Source organism: Notolepis coatsorum (genome assembly GCF_963971535.1).
Source record: "Notolepis coatsorum genome assembly, chromosome: 8".
In the NCBI taxonomy this organism is placed as follows: Eukaryota; Metazoa; Chordata; class Actinopteri; order Aulopiformes; family Paralepididae; genus Notolepis; species Notolepis coatsorum.
Genome location: NC_140172.1, coordinates 141,282,653 through 141,303,230, shown reverse-complemented (window position 1 = coordinate 141,303,230; position 20,578 = coordinate 141,282,653). Strand labels below are relative to the sequence as shown.

Here is a 20,578-nt window from a genome sequence, read left to right as displayed (position 1 = left end):
TTGGGGGAGGTTGGGTAGGTGGGGTGGGGCTGTACATTGGAGGTGGGGGGGGGGACACTGTACATTGGCATACTGACATACATTTGACATGGAAACTGTACATTGGAGGAGGTTGTGTAGGTGGGGTGGGGTTGGGTGGGGCTGTACATTGGAATACTGACAAAGCCATGCTTGGTCTTTATTGTACAACTGGGTTAGGACTGTAGCTACTAACACTAACGTTACAACACAGTAAATATACTAGCCATGTAGCTACTAACACTAACGTTACAACACAGTAAATATACTACTAGCCCTGTAGCTACCAACACTAACATTACAACACAGTAAATATACTAGCCCTGTAGCTACTAACACTAACGTTACAACACAGTAAATATACTAGCCCTGAGTGTAGCTACTAACACTAACATTACAACACAGTAAATATACTAGTCGTTTAAGGTTACAACACAGCAACTATACTAACTGTTTAGCTTGTATTATTGCAGTAGAAAAGACTCACGCACATCCAAAGTATAGTCACGGGTGCTTGACTCAAATAGATATGTAAGGTTGTGGGGAAAAAAGTCAGCACACCGTCTGCCATGTTCCCAAGTTTAATTTACTTTAACACAACGTTTCGGCCTGTGGCCTTTGTCAAGTGTTATATGTATTATTGCACCACATGAAGTCCAATTTGCACCCACTAAATTTATTTTGGCTGGCTATGCTGAGTGAAAATAGGCTCGCACAAGGCTTTTGTGGTGACTCTTCTATAGCTATCTCATCAACAATAGGGGGTGAGCTGTTTATGGGCTAAGATGTAGCTAAACCACTGGTAGGCGTGTTGTCATTGTCAGCGCTGTCATCAGAACCGCTGAAAGATATGCAGCCATTCCATTGTAAAGTGATTTGTGTCCTAGTACTAGAAAACTGCAATATAAATGAATTAATTCATGTTGTCGCATAGTGAGGGCACTGACTGATACACTAATGTTCATGAAGCTGCATGTTATTTGACAATAATGGGAACTAGTGTTTGTGGCGGTCACTGCCTGTTGTGTTCATTTTTAAAGTCTGTGATACAGACCTGTCTATTTTCTACATGCATTGCAGGCACAGAAGGACAGCCATATCCCTGGCCCAACCATACTTGAGGAATAAAGGAATCTCTAAATAGTTTGTGTAGTATACTATGTGTATTATATTACTACATAATACAATGAAGTATGCTATGTTTGTAATGGTGCATTGTAGTAGCCTGTAGTGCCACGTGTACGGAACATAAACGGCTGTATATATCACATTTAATCACTTGTACATTGTATTTTGTTACTTTACTGTTACATTTGCACTCTGGTTAGATGACAATTTCTTTTGATTTGACTGTACTTGTGCTGTGCAATGACGATACATTTGAATCTAATCCACGACTTGGAATGTAAACCTGAACATTGTCACACTCTTGAGGGGTTTTCCCATTTTACAATCCAACCAAGGTGGCACCCCGTTCTGATCCCATTTGGGCCCAGGTCAGAGAGACTCCACCACAGATGTGTGTTAACCCGTGCCATTCAAGCCCGCCACAATCTATATTTAGACAAACGTTTTTAAAAGATGAATCTCTCATTCAACGTTTTTTAAATTAATTTACTCCAAATGAATGTGAAATTAATTATATGAAGTAAAACAATGACGATACGTTTATTAAGTTTTTTTAAACAGTGAAAACTTATTCTACTCATATCTGAGAGTTTAAATATTTTTCTATAAAGCAGAAATCCAATGGCAATCAATTGTTCTGAACTAAACAAAATAGGCTCTGTTGTTTGCCTATTAATACCTGTCACAAATACCTGCCCTAAAGCCTATTATAATGCAAAATCAGTGCTGATCACATTGATTGATTACCATTTCTTCTCATTTACACTCCAGTGTTTTTAATGATACGGAATGCTTTTTTATTTAATTAAAATGTTTACACTACAAATATGTTGTTGATGGCTTTCTTAAATCACTATTATACAGACTACACACACCATGTGGAGAAAACAGCAAACCGGTACCTTCAGCTGGTCCGTTTGTCAGCCATCAGCGATGTTTGAAGGCACCATGGTGTTAAGCAATGGTTTATTTAAAACTGGCTTACTGGGACGAGGGCTGAAACTAACCAATATTCTGATAGTTGATTCACCTGATTGGTCATTGAAACGATTAATCGTATAACAAGGAAAAAAACAAACATTTAATAAAATAAAATAAAAAGCAGTTGCAGCCCTAGCCTGAGGCTGTTGCATCTAGGCCTGTCCCTGACCGAATACTGTACTAGCTATTACTTTTCAAGATCTAGACGTTAAACCATTTAGATACTTGTTTCTTTCAGTTAAATCCGTGCTCTTGTCATATTTCGATGAGTTACTTCTGCAGCAAACATCTGTGGGTTTTTCACACTGCCTTCAGTGCCTTGTGCTCTTCTTCACGCCTTGCCACATACACCCAGCTCGCTGCAGGCAACATGAGCCTGGCAACAAGGCCAGAGTTAAAGGTTTAATCTATAATAATAATGCATTTAATTTGTAGTGTGGCACCAAATCTCAAATCTTTAAAAACATAGGCAATTAAAAAAAAACAAGGCACAAAAACATACAAAAAAGGGATAAACACACAAAGGCATGTATAAAAGGTTAAAACTATTAGTGGTCTGTGGTGCTCTCAGGTAGTCGGGGAGGGCATTCCACAGGCGAGGGGCAGCCGATGCACTGATGGGTCAGAAGTAGGGGTGTAACGATGCATCGATTAATCGAAATTCAATTCTAATGTGTTAGAATCGATGCATCGATTTGAATGTTGGAATCGATTATAATCTAAATTAATCCGATTTTTTTTGTTGTGTTGTTTTTATTGACCTATCCCCAGGCCATTCATGCTGAGTTCCCCCAGCCACATTTGTGTATTCAAATTTTTTTGGGGAATTAATTAACTGATAGAAAATTAATAGAAAATTAATCGAATCGAATCGTGGTCAAATGAAGAGATTTCATGATGCATTGAATCGTTGCCTGAATAATCGTAATCGAATCGTTGTGAAGTTGCATCGTTACTAGGGCTGCACGATTAATCGTTTTTTAATCGAAATCGCGATTTGGAATGATGCAATTATCAAATCGCCAAGCCTGCAATTAAAAAAAAAAAAACATTTTTTTTTTTTTTTTTAACCAGGAAGTCCCATTGAGATACAAGATCTCCTTTGCAAGGTAGACCTGGCCAAGATGACAGCAATAACATTTGCAATACATCACACAGCAATAAAATGTGCGATACATCACACAAGAACATAATAAATGTGCATGTATACAATACATCACATGTAAACACAAAGCAGAATAGTCTACATGATAGTAAAAGTGTATAATACAGGGTAATACAGTAATTTTGCAGTTGGGACCCGACTACAGAAAGCAGCAACATTCTTCTTGTAATTTTTTTTTTAAATATGTTATAATCGCATCGCAAATCGCAATATCTGTCAGAATAATCGCAATTAGATTATTTCCCAAAATCGTGCAGCCCTAATCGTTACACCCCTAGTCAGAAGGGATATTTAGTATTCAGTAGGGCTGTCTTAAATACTTCGAAGCTTCGTTCGATGGGATTCGAATATGAAAATAAAATTTGATTTATTAAAAAAATAAAATATGTGATTTTTTTGTTGTTGTGCAAAATCAACTCTGCCTTTCTTTGTTAACCCATTCTCTGCCAATCACGTGTTAAGGCGGGTTTCTCCGCCATGCGTTGTCTGCCAATAACTCCGTAAGGTGTTTTTGAGATCAATATTTCATATTTTCGTAATGGTATTCATATTTCACCCACGGAGTCTTGGGTGATGCTGTCTGAGCCATCACAACTCTGCAACGCTTCAATACCGCCACCTGGTGGCCGATCGGCGAGTTGCCAAACCGGAAGTGCCCATTGTAGCTCAGGCCGTCCCCTATTTTCGTCCGGCCACTCGCTTATCGTCCTGGGGCTCAATACAGACACCATCGATATGGATCTTTGCCATAACTCAATAATCAACATGATTTGGACGTGTATTAGTAATATACAAACCGGAAATGTTATATAATTGGGATCTGTTTGCTCCACTCTCATCGCCCAACGCTACGAGGAGACTGGGGTGAGTTTCAGCGTTTTTCTTTACCATTTTCGATACAAACTGCTCTGATCAATATATCACCCATACTACATAAATCATTTAACGTCGGTCATTGAATTATAAACGACCCCCCCCCCCTCCCCCTCCGTTCACCCGCAGATGACCAGTCATGACGTTTAGGACCACGTACAGTTGACATTTTTAATATAACGTTGATCGGTATCAAACTGCAATTGATCATCTAATATATGCATTTATGCCTATATCTCACGTTCTATGAAATACTGCAGAAAACGCTAAAAACATATTTATACTCTAGACTGTATTTTAGTATGAATGTGTGAATGAAAAAGTTAAACGTTCCTACATCCTGAACGATAGATAATTGATGTTGAATGGGCCATAGTAATGTCAATTTAGCAATACAATTTAAAAAGTTATAGCCCTGCAAAGAAGGTGAACATCTCCATAGACTTATAGCGCTGGCAGAGAGGGTACAATGATGGGTACAATGCCCGGCAGAGAATGGGTTAACTACAACAAGCAATGCTGTTTGTTATTTAAGATGAGGTCGGACTCGGCACTGACAGATTTGTGTTCATTGTGCTGCTTTTATAAAGCCTCAAATGACTGCTTACAATATTTCATGAAAGCAAAGTGTTTTGTTTGTCTAAGATTTAAAAAGGTTTAAACTTTACAGCACTGACAAAGTTGAACAAAGTGCTGTACAATCCCACAACATAAAAAAAAGAAAAATGTATCATTTACATTTAGTCATTTAGCTGAACGCTTTTATCCAAAGCGACTTACAAGTTCTGTACGACAAGTCATCAGGAAGGGCACTATCAGCTGAGTAACAATGTTCATCAAAGTGTTGAGTGCTACAGTGTAGGTTAGTTTATTAGGACAAGTGCATGACAGTAAGGTTAGTTAGGGTTAGATCTTTTTATTTATTTACATTATTTTTTTAAATTCAGATAATGGTTGAAGAAGTGCGTCTTTAGTCAACAGCGATAGATTGGACGGGTTTCGGCTGTCCTAACTGGGGCTGGGTAGTTCATTCCACCATTGTGGGGCAAGGACTGAGAATAGGCGACTTCTCTTTGATGACCCTCCCGGAGCTCGGATAGGAGTAGATCTGAGGCGGCCAGAAGATGCAGAGCATAGGGGTCTTGAGGGTGTGTAGTTAGAGACCATTGACCGGAGGTAGGCGGGAGCGGTTCCCTTTGCCGCATGGTATGCCAGGTCGAGGGCCTTGAAGCGGATTCGTGCAGCAATGGGGAGCCAGTGGAGGTCCCTAAGAAGTGGGGTGACATGGGCGGCTACGTGGTGCAGTGGGCAAGGCGCTCACCACGAATACTGGAGACGCTGGGTTCGCCTGTTCGAGCCCAGCGCTCCACATTGCTTTCAGTTTAGCTGGTCGTCCGTACTAATACACATTGGCAGTATTAGGGGGTGGGAAACTGATGGGTGGGGATCGGGCATTGTGGACAGCGACTCCTACAGGTCGGTTCGCCTGCGCAGTAGAATCAGGAAGCGATGGGGGCGGCGCCCCTCCAAAGCGCAGACCCCTGCCGCTGAAAGATTGCGCCGCACAGGTGAAAAGATGCTGCTGTTACCTCGAGTATCGGAGGGGACTCGTGCTATGTATGACTTAGTCCACATTGCAGCCGGCTTGTGGGAGGCAAGAAACAGCGTTCGAGACAGGGGAGGGTTGAATTGGATGATACGAAATAGGGATGGGAGAAAAATAGAAAATGGGAGAAAAAGTGGATAAAAAAAAGAAGTGGGGTGACATGGGCCGACTTCGGTAGGTTTGAGATCAGGCGGGCCGCTGCGTTCTGAATGAGTTGAAGAGGCTTAGTGGCAGTGGCCGGGAGGCCAGCGAGCAGTGCGTTGCAGTAGTATAACGTTTTGTTTGTGTTTTTTTGTTTTGGTCTGATGTGTGCGTTGGAGTTCAGTGGGGTGGACGAAGGGATTGCCAATAGGGGTATAAAGAAAACCCATTCGACTAAGACGGGCCACACAATTAATCAAAATGTAATTGAAATTGCAATGTACAGTAAATGCAATTTCCAAATCGCACAAGGCTGCAATATTTGACTGTGGCAAAAGTTTCAAGTTTGCTTTTATTTATCACGTATAAAGTACATTACAGTGACATGCTTGGTTCTGTAGGAGCCCTGAGAATGTGCTTTATACAGTAAAAAATGAAGTAAAAGAGGAATAAGTCCCAACACTATACAAATATTGAAATATACAAACTAAAGTACAACCTAAGTACAATGAAGTAAAAATGCAGACAGCGAGGTACAAAATGCAGACGGCGAGGTACAAAAACCTTAAAAAAGGCAAGATTTAAAATGAGGTAACTATGGGTGCAGTGTATTGTGCTGCTGCAGAGGATTAATGTGATATCATGCTCTTCAACATCGTAGATCTTATTGCAGTATCTATCAACAGAAACCAGGACTCCTGGACGTATCGAGGGATCACAGGGAGAGGGCTGTGTTTAACACTACCAAATGGTTAACCCTTTCACTGTGACAATACAGAAGGTTAACCCTTTCACTGCCACACAACAAAGGGTTAACCCTTTCACTACCACACTACAGAAGGTTAACCGGTTCCGTCTGTAGTGGTAGTGAAAGGTTAACCTTCTGTAGTGTGGTAGTGAAAGGGTTAACGCCTTCTGTTTATCCTGTAGCGGGCTTGGGCAATGTTGAAATTCCCCTATATGTTGCAGCTTTTATTTTGAAAAATCCTGACTGCAACTCTTCCTGTTGTTGTTGCTATTTTGTTCAGTGCGTTTACCAGCACTTGGAATTTGGTATCGGTACCCAACAATACCTTTTTTCTAGGGATGCTCGATATTGGCTTTTTTACCCCGATATTGTCCAACTCTTAATTTCCGATACCGATATCAACCGATACTGATATATGCAGGGTTTCTCCCCCCAAAAAACAGAATAATTTCAGGTAATTAACATTACATATGTCTTGTTGTGGAATTAACATAACATTATGCATACTTTTGACAATAAATAAAATCAGAATTTGTTCTTACTTGCTTGCCTGGGTAAATAAAGGTTATAGAAATGTAAAATTGAATACAGATATTTTCCGATATCACATTTTAATGCCAATATCGGTAGGCCGATAATATCGGACATCCCTACTTTTTTTTATCTGTAATAACTAGAATGTGATGATTTATAAGTAAAAGTTGTAACACACCACACAAAATCAAACCCCTCCAAAACGCGTCCCTGCAACCCCCTTTTTTAACATGGCACGATCATGTACACATTTATCATGTATTGTGTGTCTTTAAATGTTTAAATATCAACATTCTCTAGCCATCCTCAGTAAATATTATCACTCGTGAGTCGTGACCTAATCTGGTCTTTCCAAAGACCCAAGATATGGGACACTGTCCGACAGCAATAAACACATTTGTGGAAAAGGCTCTGTAGCAACAACCTAATTTGGTTGCTACCCTTTAAAAGTACAGAGTTCAGTACCCGACCCTATCTCTTGTGTGTTTGAGGGAGATTGAGACACCAGGCCCGCCTCCCACTATTTTGCAGACAGAGGGATAGGAGTTGGTTAGTCAGATAGACTGATAGACTGGCTGCCTTCTTTGAGAGCCAGTTGTTGGCAATTTTTTTTTAATGTAATCTGTGCCTGTAATGAATATTGCTCATAGATCTAGCAATGGTGCACAAGCCTGTACCATCAAACCACTGTGTTGATATGACCCTTCATTGTGTAAAAACAATGCCAAACACAGGAAAAGGCAATTTTTACAATAGGGGCTCTTTTTAATATCTTTTGCACGACCTCACAAATCTCTTTCCACCTAGTGTGAATCATTTCCCTTTTTAACAACAAGCGACGTTGACAAACGACACACATTCTGTTTCTGGCAGATTTCACTCTTTCTCTCTGTCCTGGTTATCGAGTGTGACACCGGGTTAAAAGGCTACACCCCCCCCCCCCTGAGTTCTGTAAACTAAAGGATGTTGAGATATCGACTGCTTGTTAAAAGAAGCAGAGAAAATACACAAATGTCTAAAAATGATTAACCTCACGCACCCAGAAAAGTGGCAATTTCTTTTTACTTTAACTTGAGGACTGCATACCTCACAGGTGGTGTAGTGGTTAACACTGTCTCCGAGTCCTCACAGGTGGTGTAGTGGTTAACACTGTCGCCTCACAGCTAGGGGTGGAACGATACATCGATCCAGATCGATACATCGATGTAATTATCAACGATCGAATCGGATCGATGCGATGTAATAAGATCGATTCATATCGATACTCTTATTTTGAAAATCCTGTGGCGAGTCTCATAACTGATTGTGTTAAATGGGCATATGATATCATCTCATATCGATCGCAGGCACCTGAATCTAATCGTATCGTATTGTATCGTGAGAGACTTTGTGATATCGGCAAATATCGTATCGTTGTCCAAAGAATCGATATCGTATCGTATCATGATGAAACTGGTGATTCCCACCCCTACTCACAGCACGGTGGTGTAGTGGTTAACACTGTCTCCTCACAGGTGGTGTAGTGGTTAACACTGTCTCCTCACAGCATGTGGTGTAGTGGTTAACACTGTCTCCTCACAGGTGGTGTAGTGGTTAACACTGTCTCCTCACAGCACGTGGTGTAGTGGTTAACACTTGTCTCCTCACAGGTGGTGTAGTGGTTAACACTGTCGCCTCACAGCTAGGGCTGGGCGATATGGCCTAAATATGATATCACGATATTTTCTGACCTTTCGGCGATACACGATACGCATCACGATGTTTTTCTTTTTTTCCCCAAAATTCATTATGCGGCTTACCAAGACAGTATTTGAGTTTGCAAGCTAACATTAAAGACAAAATAAAATACCCATGCATTTAGCATTTTTATATTATATATTAGATTATTGGATTATTAGATTATATATTGCATATATTTAGCAATGAGATATTATATGATTTAGATATGAAATATGATGAATTGAAAATGGGGGACCCTGATGTAAACAAGACGAAAGTCTTTCTCTGGTCTGCATCCTCCAGTCCGCTGTTGACTGTTGTTGTATTGAGCTGTACTGTATTGTACCCATGCTGCAATCTGTTAATAACGTTCTCATTCATTCAGTCGGCAAACAGAATCATTTTGATTGACAGTCGCGTCTGCCAATTACGTCACATCGCTTGCACCCGCCCTGCTGTTCTTAGCACCAATCGGCAAGCGCGTATTCATTTTTTACTTCCGCCATTGGAGAGCTCAATGACAATAACAATGGCAGCGGTAGCTCGCCGCGGCCAACGTTTAGCTTTTAGCTCCGCAGAAGGACTAAACGACTGGAGGCATAATGATTTTACTGCAACGGATGTTATAATAAAAGCCTTTCCATACATCTTCTGTCTGATTGAAAACTTTATTAACAGACCGCAGAATGGGCACAACTGAGTCAGCACGGGCTGAGATATGAACGACTAATGCTTGCTATATCTAGATCGACCTCGGTCGTTGCTATGTAAATACGCTGATGTTATTGAAAGTGTAACTATATAACGTTAATGCCACAAAACGAATGCCTTGGTTATCATAAGTAGTAACTTTTGATGCAGTAGTGTGTGTGTGGGGCGGCGCTGTTCAAAAGTGTCAACATGTGGACCAGATTGACGCGACACAAGCCTCTTGGGCAAAACATCACGATATCCACAATACGTTTAAAAAGTGTATTGTTAATGAACTGTACCCGATATTTATATAATATCGTCATATCGCCCAGCCCTGCGGTGGTGTAGTGGTTAACCTCTTAATAGGCAGGCAGAAAAGAGGCAATTTTTTTTACTTTAACTTGAGGACTGCATACTTTTTTGCAAAGCTTAGCTTTATAGTTATAGCACATGCATGAACCTGGTCTCTTTTGAAAGATAACATTCTGAAGTTACTAATGGGCAATTCCAGCGTTATGGATGTTACATTCAGAGAGAACATTGGAAACTTAAATTAAGGCATCGATTTGAATTGGAAGTATAATTTACACATTTTAGTTACACTTATTGAGCTAAAGATGAGCCTGCAGTAAGAAATGTTTTGACCTTTTGGATTTTGAGATAGGTGACAAAATATTTTATAATATGTTACATTTTTGCGTTATGGATGTTACACGACACGTCTGAAATAGACAAAACACTATAAAAAATAGGGCTTTACCCACATGTGTTTGACTTTGGTGGATCATTTTGAGGGTCAAACCAGTCTGGATTCATGTTGTAGTCTGAAAAAATGCCAGGAAATGCTGAGAGAATGGTAGAACACAAATGTTCTAGAATGTTCGATTATGACATCATACTGTGACATCACAAATGTTCTAGAATGTTTGATTATGACATCATACTGTGACATCACAAATGTTCTAGAATGTACTATTATGACATCATACTGTGACATCACAAAAATCAGTCTTAAATAGTTTCAAAATATCAACTCACTAATGAAAATAAATTACAAAGTTTTTGGAAAATAGCTCTTTATTTGATTACCATAAAACAGTTTTTTCTATACAGAGAACAGCAATATTAATATCGGTTAAATCAGAAAATGAGTTTTGGAACAATTCCATGAAAATGTCAACCTCGCCATGAAAAATAAAGTTATAAAAAATCAAGTCCAATTCACTCTGCCTGGACTGGTTCAGAGAAATGGTATCTCCCTCTGTTATATAACACTGTTGACGAATCTGATCAAAACTGACCCAGGACTTGTCCTCTTTGTTTGGAAGTGCAGCGGTAAGCCGATTAGCAGTAGGCTAACGTGGACACTGCTCTGCCTAGACCAACAATGTGTGAAAAAGTTGTGCCTGGAAATATGTTGGATTTTAATCAAACAAGGAGACATAAAATACTTCTGATTTAAATCAAACAAAGGGGTCATAATCGGACTTAACAACACACATTAGATAGTGTTTTTTGTCTATTTCAGACGTGTAACATCCATGATCCATAACGCAAAAATGTAACATCCATAACGGCACTTTTTTGTGATTCATTCCTTGAGAGGAAATGCCAGGTTTTCCTGAATGTGCTTTTTGGGTACCTCAAACCCTTCCCTACAAAGTGATAGTAAACATGTTATTCTTTGAAAAAGATATTCACAGAGTTTTCATCATGTGTTCAGTGAGTCCGAAAAGCTTGTCAATTTCCGTAACATCCATAACGCTGTGTATTTTGTCACCTATCTCAAAATCCAAAAGGTCAAAACATTTCTTATTGCAGGCTCATCTTTATCTCTAAGTGTAACTAAAATGTGTAAATTATACTTCAAACAAAGCCACAAAGGGGTCATAATCGGACTTAACAACACACATTCGCAATGTAACATCCGTCACTTGCAATGTAACATCCATAACGGTAACATCCACAGGGCTGTACGCTAAGCTTTTTCACTAGGGGCACACTTGCCCCTAAATGAGAAATTTAGGGGCAAAGAATATTTTTTAGGGGCACATTTTTAAATAACTATTTTACCATTATAGTAGGGCTGGGCGATATGGCCTCTAAATGATATCGCGATATTTATACATTTCCTCTAAAGCACTTAAAAATGCTTGATTTAACCCTTTGATGCATACAGTCACGCCAATATGATGATTATAATAAGTCCCTGCAACATATGTTTGCATTATTAAACCATGAAGATGCTTTAAAAAATAATTTAATGAAAATGTACTAAGAGTAGTCTACTGACACACTAATAAAAAAAATTATTTACATCTAAGACAATTTATATAAAAACTCTTGGGTGCCTAAGACTTTTACACAGTACCTACTGTGTTTTCTATCCACTTTTGACTATACCTTGTAACCGGTAGAGCAGCTCTAAAATAGCAATGACGTCATGTAACCACAGCGTGACTATTTCACTCGCATTTGCCCCTAAAAATAGATAGAATTAGTCATAGATAATAGATATGTGCAAACTGGAAAAAGTTATTTATGAGGCTTCGCGCAGTGGGCGTGTCAACACTCAATTGTCATTTCATAATAAACACATATAACCGCGGAGCACAGCAAGTTTCAATTTCAGTTCCTGGCATTTTTAACCAGTGGAGAAAGGGAAGATATTTCCCTATCGTTTTTCTTATATGAATTATTCTACGTTAATAAAACATACCTGGTGATCAACTACAGTTTGCCGTGAACATTATGATATGTGTGTAGTGTTCTGATAACGACGGCTGGGCAGCGGGAGCTGGATGCTGGATTTTGCGAGAAGCATGCAGCTGCAGAGCCGTAGAGCTGGACAGCTGTACCTGCACAGTGCAATACTCCAAATCAGCCATTGGCAATTCAGCCGTTGGGTGGGGGGCGCTGTTGAGCGGGCCTGTGCCCGGACCTGAAAGCGCCCCTGCTCTGCGGCTCTGCAGTTGCAAATTGGGATTTGTTGGGAGCAGCACGGAGTCTCGACTCTGGACTTATTTTATTTGGAATATAATGACTGTATACGCAAAAGTAGCCTAGTTTTAAGTTAAAATATTATAAATCTACATGCCTTTTGTATCCAATTTGTATGGATTAATTTAGGAGTGAAATGCGAATGAAGGGTTGAAATCAGTACTCGCAAGCTTGCCCCCAGAGATTATTTTAAACTCGCATGGACCAAATTAGGGGGCAATTTGCGATCATCTCGTTGCAGTGTACAGCCCTGATCCATAACACTTGTAAAGAATAAAAAAAATAAGACCAGAATGACTAATTGTTGCTAATATGCAGGGTACAAAATAGTTACACGCCCAGCGCCACTGGCTTGTAGATTTATTCTTTGGCGATTAGAATTTAAGGTCTGCCCGCCCCGCCACCTGGCGGCTAACAAAATACACTGCATCTACCGCTTCTCCTCCGCTCCAATCCACTCCCTCCAGGCCGCTCACAGTGGTTTAACACTGATGTAATATACATGTAGTGCAATGCCAAAGCAACAGATGGCGATGTACAAACATGAAGGCCATTTTCAACCAATGAGAAGGGTGAACCTGTGATATCCTGTTCAGGCTTTGTCACTCACATCCTGTTTCGACGCCATTGTTGTTGTCGTTAGCTTACATGCTAACGTTAATGGCAGCGACCATAGCATTGTGGCTAGGCTAGCTATCATCGCTTAATAGAGCGCTAGTGAATGGATAAACAACGTTATTTAACATTGCAGAATGGGTACAATTACAATGCGGCTCAATACAAACAATTGTTAAGGGGCCCAGGGGGTGTAGACTGTTGTAGTTTGAGCTAATTTACACCATGCTCCAAAAAAAAGAAAATCTGCCGAGCGATGTGACGCGGGGAGCGGGGATCGCTCGATTCAAGGTGAGCGGTGAGCGAGCGGAGAGCGACTTGGGGGCGGGGTCAACATGAGCGATTAGCGGAGCAATTCGTTTCCTTATATCGCTTCCTCCATGGTTCCAACTTGTGTTGACAAAATGCAACCCTGTTCAGCTACGGGGAATCAGCGCTCTCTCTCTAGACTAGAAAGGTGCACTCAGTAGAGCACAGATGTCCGCCAGGGCGGCAGCCACACATAATAATAATAATAATAATAATAATAATAATAATAATAATAATAATAATAATAATAATAATAATAGATTGGATTTGTAATGCACTTTTTGTTCACTGGGATCCCAAAGTGCTACACTACATGGTTAAAACAGTTAAAAAAATAGAAATAAAATGTGTGTCCCGACCCCACTTCTATGTTTCAATAAATTATTTGCATTTAAAACTATTAACGCTGACTCATTCCTTCAGTCCACTCAAAATTATGCTAATATTCCTTATGTTGTTTATGATATTAATTGAAAATAGCATATGAGAGTATTATATGTAATAATAACACATGGCGATATACTAAAAAGCTATTTATAATTTTTGGCTAGTAAAAAATCTGCCCGGCTGGTACTTTTAAAAATCTACCAGCCAAATGGCTGGTAAGTCAAAAAGTTAAGTTTGTTCCCTGCTAATATGTCATCTTTATAAAAGTTAGCTTTGCTTAGGAAGTTTGGTTGACATTGCATTCCAGATGCATGTTTTATGACAACTTTTCCTGGAAAACGTTATGGATGTTACATTCGCTGTCCCATAAAGGGGCATTATAACAGCATGCTTCACCTGCCAATGGAAAGACACAAAGTACATAATTGATTCACATATTGATACAGCCCTTCATGACCAAAGGTGAGGTTAGAATTTTTTTTGCCATTCTGGCTATTCAGAAAGTCATTCAATTAGGTTAATCGAAAAATAAATTTGTACATCATTGTGTCTCCTCCTGTAGTGTGAAAAAACATGCATTCTCATAAATATTACGATCAAATCTATTTTGTACTTCAAAATATAGACCTTGATGATACAAATTGGTTTGGTTATGAATCTGATCATGTTATTTAAATCTTTTCATGGTGAGGTTGACATTTGCATGGAATTGCCCTAATGCAAAAAAGGAAAATCACTTTTAGTGCTAATGAAATAGAGTAACAGAGGTCTGATCAACGAGTTGAACTTGAACTTGTGTACTCAAATCTTTCTATAAGCGTTGCAAAAAATAAATAAAAAAATCCATTCAGAAATGTCTTTTAGAGAGATCCGGGTAAACTGAGTGCCCAAAAAAAGCTGTCCATTATTTCATTTCCTTGTCCACGGCCATTCATTCGAATTTCTTTTCACTTTCTGGTTACCCCTTATTCGCACCCCCCCCCCCCCCCCCCCCATGTGAGGTATCATTGGAAAGCTACACTCATTTGATACAACGCTGACAAATTATTTTCGCAATTGTCGGATGATTGGCAGTTCTGGAGCCTCGGGAGTCCGGGGTGGTAATCTGATGCGCGCACGTAAAAAGTTGCACGCCTGACATCGTCCTGTAACTCGAGAACCGAGGCACGTATTTGGTTGAGTGAGGTGGTGTTCGAACAGCAACAAATAGAGCTTTAATTCGCTAATTTATATGTTCGGCGAAAAATGCAGTCGCTAGACGCTCGCAAAGTGCTGTGACTTTTGTCTGTTCCGCCGGTGGGCAGGTTGGCCAGCCGGCGGGCCGTTGCACGTTAGGACGGGCCTGCGGGCAAAACGCACAAAGTCACGGCACTTTGCGAGCGTCTAGCGGCTCGGGCTGCATTTTTAAGTGGTGTCAGTGGTGTTATAGAGATATGGTGAGCAGCTCTGGTGTTATAGAGATGTGGTGAGCAGCTCTGGTGTTAAAGAGATATGGTGAGCAGCTCTGGTGTTATAGAGATATGGTGAGCAGCTCTGGTGTTATAGAGATGTGGTGAGCAGCTCTGGTGTTAAAGAGATATGGTGAGCAGCTCTGGTGTTATAGAGATGTGGTGAGCAGCTCTGGTGTTATAGAGATATGGTGAGCAGCTCTGGTGTTATAGAGATATGGTGAGCAGCTCTGGTGTTATAGAGATATGGTGAGCAGCTCTGGTGTTATAGAGATATGGTGAGCAGCTCTGGTGTTATAGAGATATGGTGAGCAGCTCTGGTGTTATAGAGATATGGTGAGCAGCTCTGGTGTTATAGAGATGTGGTGAGCAGCTCTGGTGTTATAGATACATGGTGAGCAGCTCTGGTGTTATAGAGATATGATGAGCAGCTCTGGTGTTATAGAGATATGATGAGCAGCTCTGGTGTTATAGAGATATGATGTGCAGCTCTGGCTTATAGGGAGTAGATTTGAACAGGTGTATTGGATAAGGAGGTCAGACCAGGGAGGGTCTTGTGAGCAAATGAACTCGTGGAGCATGACTGCAGGAAGTGCTCATCATTGTGTCGGAGGCAGTGTGAGACGGGCAATACAACCAGGGGTCCAGTCGTGCTTCTAGCTGGTGTCACTTAATGGTTTGATTATTTCCCATTCATGTGCTGTTTAAAGGTGCTGTAAGTGATATTTTGGTGCATCCATCACTGATAGTGTCTGGTCAGTAACGGTAAACCTCTTCCTCCTGCTCTGCAGTAAACAGCCATCACTGATAGTGTCTGGTCAGTAACATGGGTCTCTCAGTCCCTCCACTCTGCAGTAAACAGCCATCACTGATATAGTGTCTGGTCAGTAACAATAGGGTCCAGCTGCAGTGCCGGACGGCCGGAGTGCAAGCGGTGTGATGTAATTGGCAGACTCGACTGTCAATCAATGGTCTACCTGACACGCAAACTCATAAACAATGTTTCTGTACTGGAGGTGTACAGTATTTCAATAGGCAACCCTGAAAGGATTATTTTTCTAGAAGAGCAACACAGCCAAAACATATGCATTGTATGCATAAAAGCGGCTAAAGTTAAGTGACTGAACCTTTTGTAGAAGTAGTTTGATTTGATAGTTTATTTGATAGGGACAGCACATGTTAATGAACATCAAGTACAAAATACAAAATGTAAACATGCAGGGTTGTAGCAAGAGCTAATTTACACGCATGCACGCACAGTACAAATATACATTTATTTTTGAAAAAAAAAAAAAACTCTGTTACTTACTAATATTTTCACTGTGCTCCTAAATATTTTCATTTAGGAGCACATGTGCTCCTTGGGGAAAAGGTTAGCGTAGAGCCCTGATACCAGTGCAGTAAGCAAGTTTGGCTTGGCCAGATTTCTTAAAAATATCTATGGTTCTCTCTTGATTTGGATAAAGTGGGAACGGGATACCAGAAAATGTATGTTCTGTTTACTGCAAAGCGGAGAGACTGGGAGACCCATGTTACTGACCAGACACTATATCAGTGATGGCTGTTGGAATGTAGATCTATTTAACACTTATTTTAACAGAAAAATACCACTTCCAGCACATTTACCCACAGCTCAGTGTCTCTGGGAATATCCAAATAAATTGACGTCAGCAAACTCTTGATTTGAAACCAATCTTTGTCTTTCTTGTCTTTCAGCCCGCTGTTTGTCACATGGAAGATAGGCAGAGACAAGCGGTTGAGGGGTTGTATAGGTACATTTTCTGCCATGAACCTGCACTCAGGACTCAGGGAATACACCCTAACCAGGTAAGACTCACTCCAGACACCTGGATCTTTCTAATACGATTGTGAGCTAAGTACTGCGAGCAGACATTTGCATTGATAGGTGATGTCAAGGATAGATGTGGGGCAGATGGGTGGCGGGATTAACTCATTCGACACCAATATACACGCAAACACTTTACTTAACTCAATCAATGGAAAGATACACACAAACACACTTTACTTAACTCACATGCCACCAATATACAAACAAACACACTTTACTTAACTCATTCAACGGCAATATACAAACAAACACACTTTAATGAACTCATTCAACGGGCAATACACACTTTACTTAACCTGTAACAAGCTCTAGTCATATTTTTTGAAAATCTGCCTAAAAGTACATACCCAAGTAAATGGAAGATTGCTCCACTTCTACAAGGACCATTTGCATGTTCTTGGTATCTAGGGACATCTATGGATCTCATGGAATGTATTCTGTATATATTTTTTCCCCCATCTTTTGACAGTGAATAACACCATGCTAACATTGACAAAGTCAATAAATGCCAATGAGCTCATTCAGTCTAAGCAAATGAACAAAGGGCAGATGATTTACAGTTTTTTTGTAGATACAGTACTGCATTCTGCCATCCGGACACATACAATATGAAATATGAAGAATATAGAATATCAGGCCTATAAATTACCTTATTATGGCCACGTCATACATCTATGGATCGGGCCAAATCTCCTCTTTCCAATGGCAGAGTTAAATCTGGATTTGTATAATGTCCATAGCTCTGCCATTTTTGACCGGATTGAGATGTTCACAGAATGGTAAAGAAACAATATATGTTGTATTTTATGGCAATTCCTTTTAGATTAGTAGATCTTCTCAGCATAGTGGTCTCCATAGGCCTGAATGTGTGGTGTAGTTTGACACTGTTACACTGGCCTAGTGGGGAGATGGGTAACATGGATGGGGTTGGACATAGAGAATTGCTTCCAAATTGGAACTGGTACCTAATTCCAAGAACCGTGGATTCAATTAGAAACATTATTTGGATGACAGTGGCTCAGGAGGTAGAGTGGTCGTCTGGTGATCGGAAGGTTCCCGGTTCGATTCCCGCTCATCCCAGCCAGCATGTCGAAGTGTCCATGAGCAAGACACTTAACCCCTTATTGCTCCCGATGAGCAGGTTGGCACCTTGCATGGTTGCCTCTGCCGTCAGTGTGTGAGTGAACACAATGCTAGCTCTAGTGTGTGGTGACCAGAGCATGTGAGCGGCGCAGAGCGGCCGAGAAATCTGCTCTTCGCTCTGGACGGCTTTAGTTCCGCTCTCATTCGCTCGTGTTGACCCCCCCCACGCCACTCTACGCTTGCTCAGCGCTCACCTTCATTTGCGCATCAAGCGCTCCGGCTCCACTCAGATATGCCCGCTCAGCAGAAAAAAATTACGGGGGGAAAAAAGAAAAGAAAGGGCTGTAATGCTTTCATGCTTGCTTGCATTTTGGGCAGATAAAAACATACAGCAACAACTGGACAATACCCACAAAAACGATATTTATGGGAAATTTGGCGAGTTCAGACCTCAACCAAACAAGCATGTTGAGCCTCACGGCTCAGTGGAAGAAAACTTCGAGATGAAGCCACATTACAAGCCCAAGACTTCCCTGGCTCGCATTAGGCCTAGATTTTTTTTTGCCATTGCTATGTCTATACATTGGCCTCTTGTTCTAATGCATTTATTTCCTTTTTTTTAATCCACTCTCCTTATTTTTCTATTTTTCTCCCATCCCAATTTCGTATTGCCAATTCTCCCCTCCCCTGTCTTGAACCTTGCTAGACTATGCCTCCCACTGGTCGGCTGTAGTGAGGATAGAAGCCTTGCATCACGTGTCCCCTCCGGTACACAAGGAGGCAGCCTGTCGCATCTTTTCACCAGACAGCGCGCACTCTCAGTGGCGAGGAGTAGCGTGTGGGAGGCTCACGCTGCCCCCGATACTTCCTGTCTCTGCTGTGCAGGCGTCACCCAACCGACCTGTACAGGGCTGTACAGTGCGATGATATCGTCGCGAATTGCCCCTTTAATTGGCCGTTGCGATTGGTAAATATTATCTGGGGGCGGGCTTGCGAGTAGTGCTTTCAAGCCTTGGATTCGCATTTCACTCCTAAATTATCCAAGGCGTGTGATGACGCGATGCCGTCACTCACGCGAGCTGAGCAGTGAGCACTCGGCAGGTATGATCAGCGGGAACAATCGACTGAGCACTCACTCTGATAGACTGGCTGACTTAGCTGATTTAGCTATGAAGAAAAGTAACGTTAGTATTGCTTCATATTTTCGACGCGCAACCTCCTATAGTGAGCCGAACTGAACTGAACTCAGACACACGGAGAGAGCTGCGGCGTCTCCGTGTGGCTGTTGTAAACACTAGTCTCTAGTGGGACACTGGGACCTCGGTGAGCCTGCCAGCCGGCTAGCTACTGATAGCTATCAACAAATGCTCCAGTAAGTCTAGTAGTGCATGATAGCTTGCGTTAGCTTACTGTTCAAAACGAAACGTCCCATTAAACTAAATAGTTCAGATAGCTCCGTCCTGATATCAATGTCTTATAACACTGAGTCGATGCGTATTCGAGCTGAGGGCACGCTGAATAGTCAATAGGGACCAGCTGCAGCGCCGGAGAATCCTGGCCGTAGCTGGAGGCTACAGTATAGGGCCCAGCTGCAGCTCCGGAGAATCCTGGCCGTAGCTGGAGGCTACTCAGTACACACAGACAGTGGAGCTGGTTGCATATAGCGAGCATTTAGACTTGTTGCGTGGTGGCGATGTCTCGCAGATAATACAACTACAAGTATGATTATATAATATATATATTTTATTTAAAAAAAATTATATAAAATAAATTTTTTTCTTTTTTTTTTTAAATCAAAAACAATCTATATAAATAATGGTAAAATTGTTATTTAAAAATGTGCCCCTAAATTTCTCATTTGCCCCTAGTGAAAAAGCTTAGCGTACAGCCCTGCTGTAGGAGTCGCTGTCCACAACGTCCAATCCCCACCCATCGACTTCCACCCGCTACCTCTGTCAATTGTATGACGACTGGCCCAAGCCGCAGGCAATGCTGACGCCGGGATTCGAGACCGGAGTCTCTTGCATTGGTGACGAGCGCAATCTCCGCTAGGCCACCCAGCCGCCCGAATACATTTATTTCTATAGACTGATGTATTTTTCTGCCACAAAAAATGGAGCCTCTAATAATTGCCCAAAACGTAAGCCGTAAAAGATAATTCATGTATCTGGATAACCAATGCACGGATTTTGTCGACGCAGGTAGTGTTATTTCGGGAACATTTCTATAGTCTGGTGTAGTTTTCGTCCACGAAAAATGGAGGCTGTAATAATTATTATTG

The 20,578-nt window shown here is 41.1% G+C and overlaps 1 protein-coding gene across 2 annotated transcripts in view; it reads left to right on the top strand.

The window, feature by feature from the left end:
- ammecr1 (AMMECR nuclear protein 1) overlaps positions 1 to 20,578 on the top strand; it is a 57,172-nt gene that overhangs the window by 14,562 nt on the left and 22,032 nt on the right. For both annotated transcript variants that reach the window (XM_084320771.1, XM_084320772.1), the window contains one exon: positions 17,082 to 17,192. In XM_084320771.1, the coding sequence (XP_084176897.1) occupies positions 17,082 to 17,192 (111 nt within the window). The remainder of the gene's footprint in view (positions 1 to 17,081; positions 17,193 to 20,578) is intronic.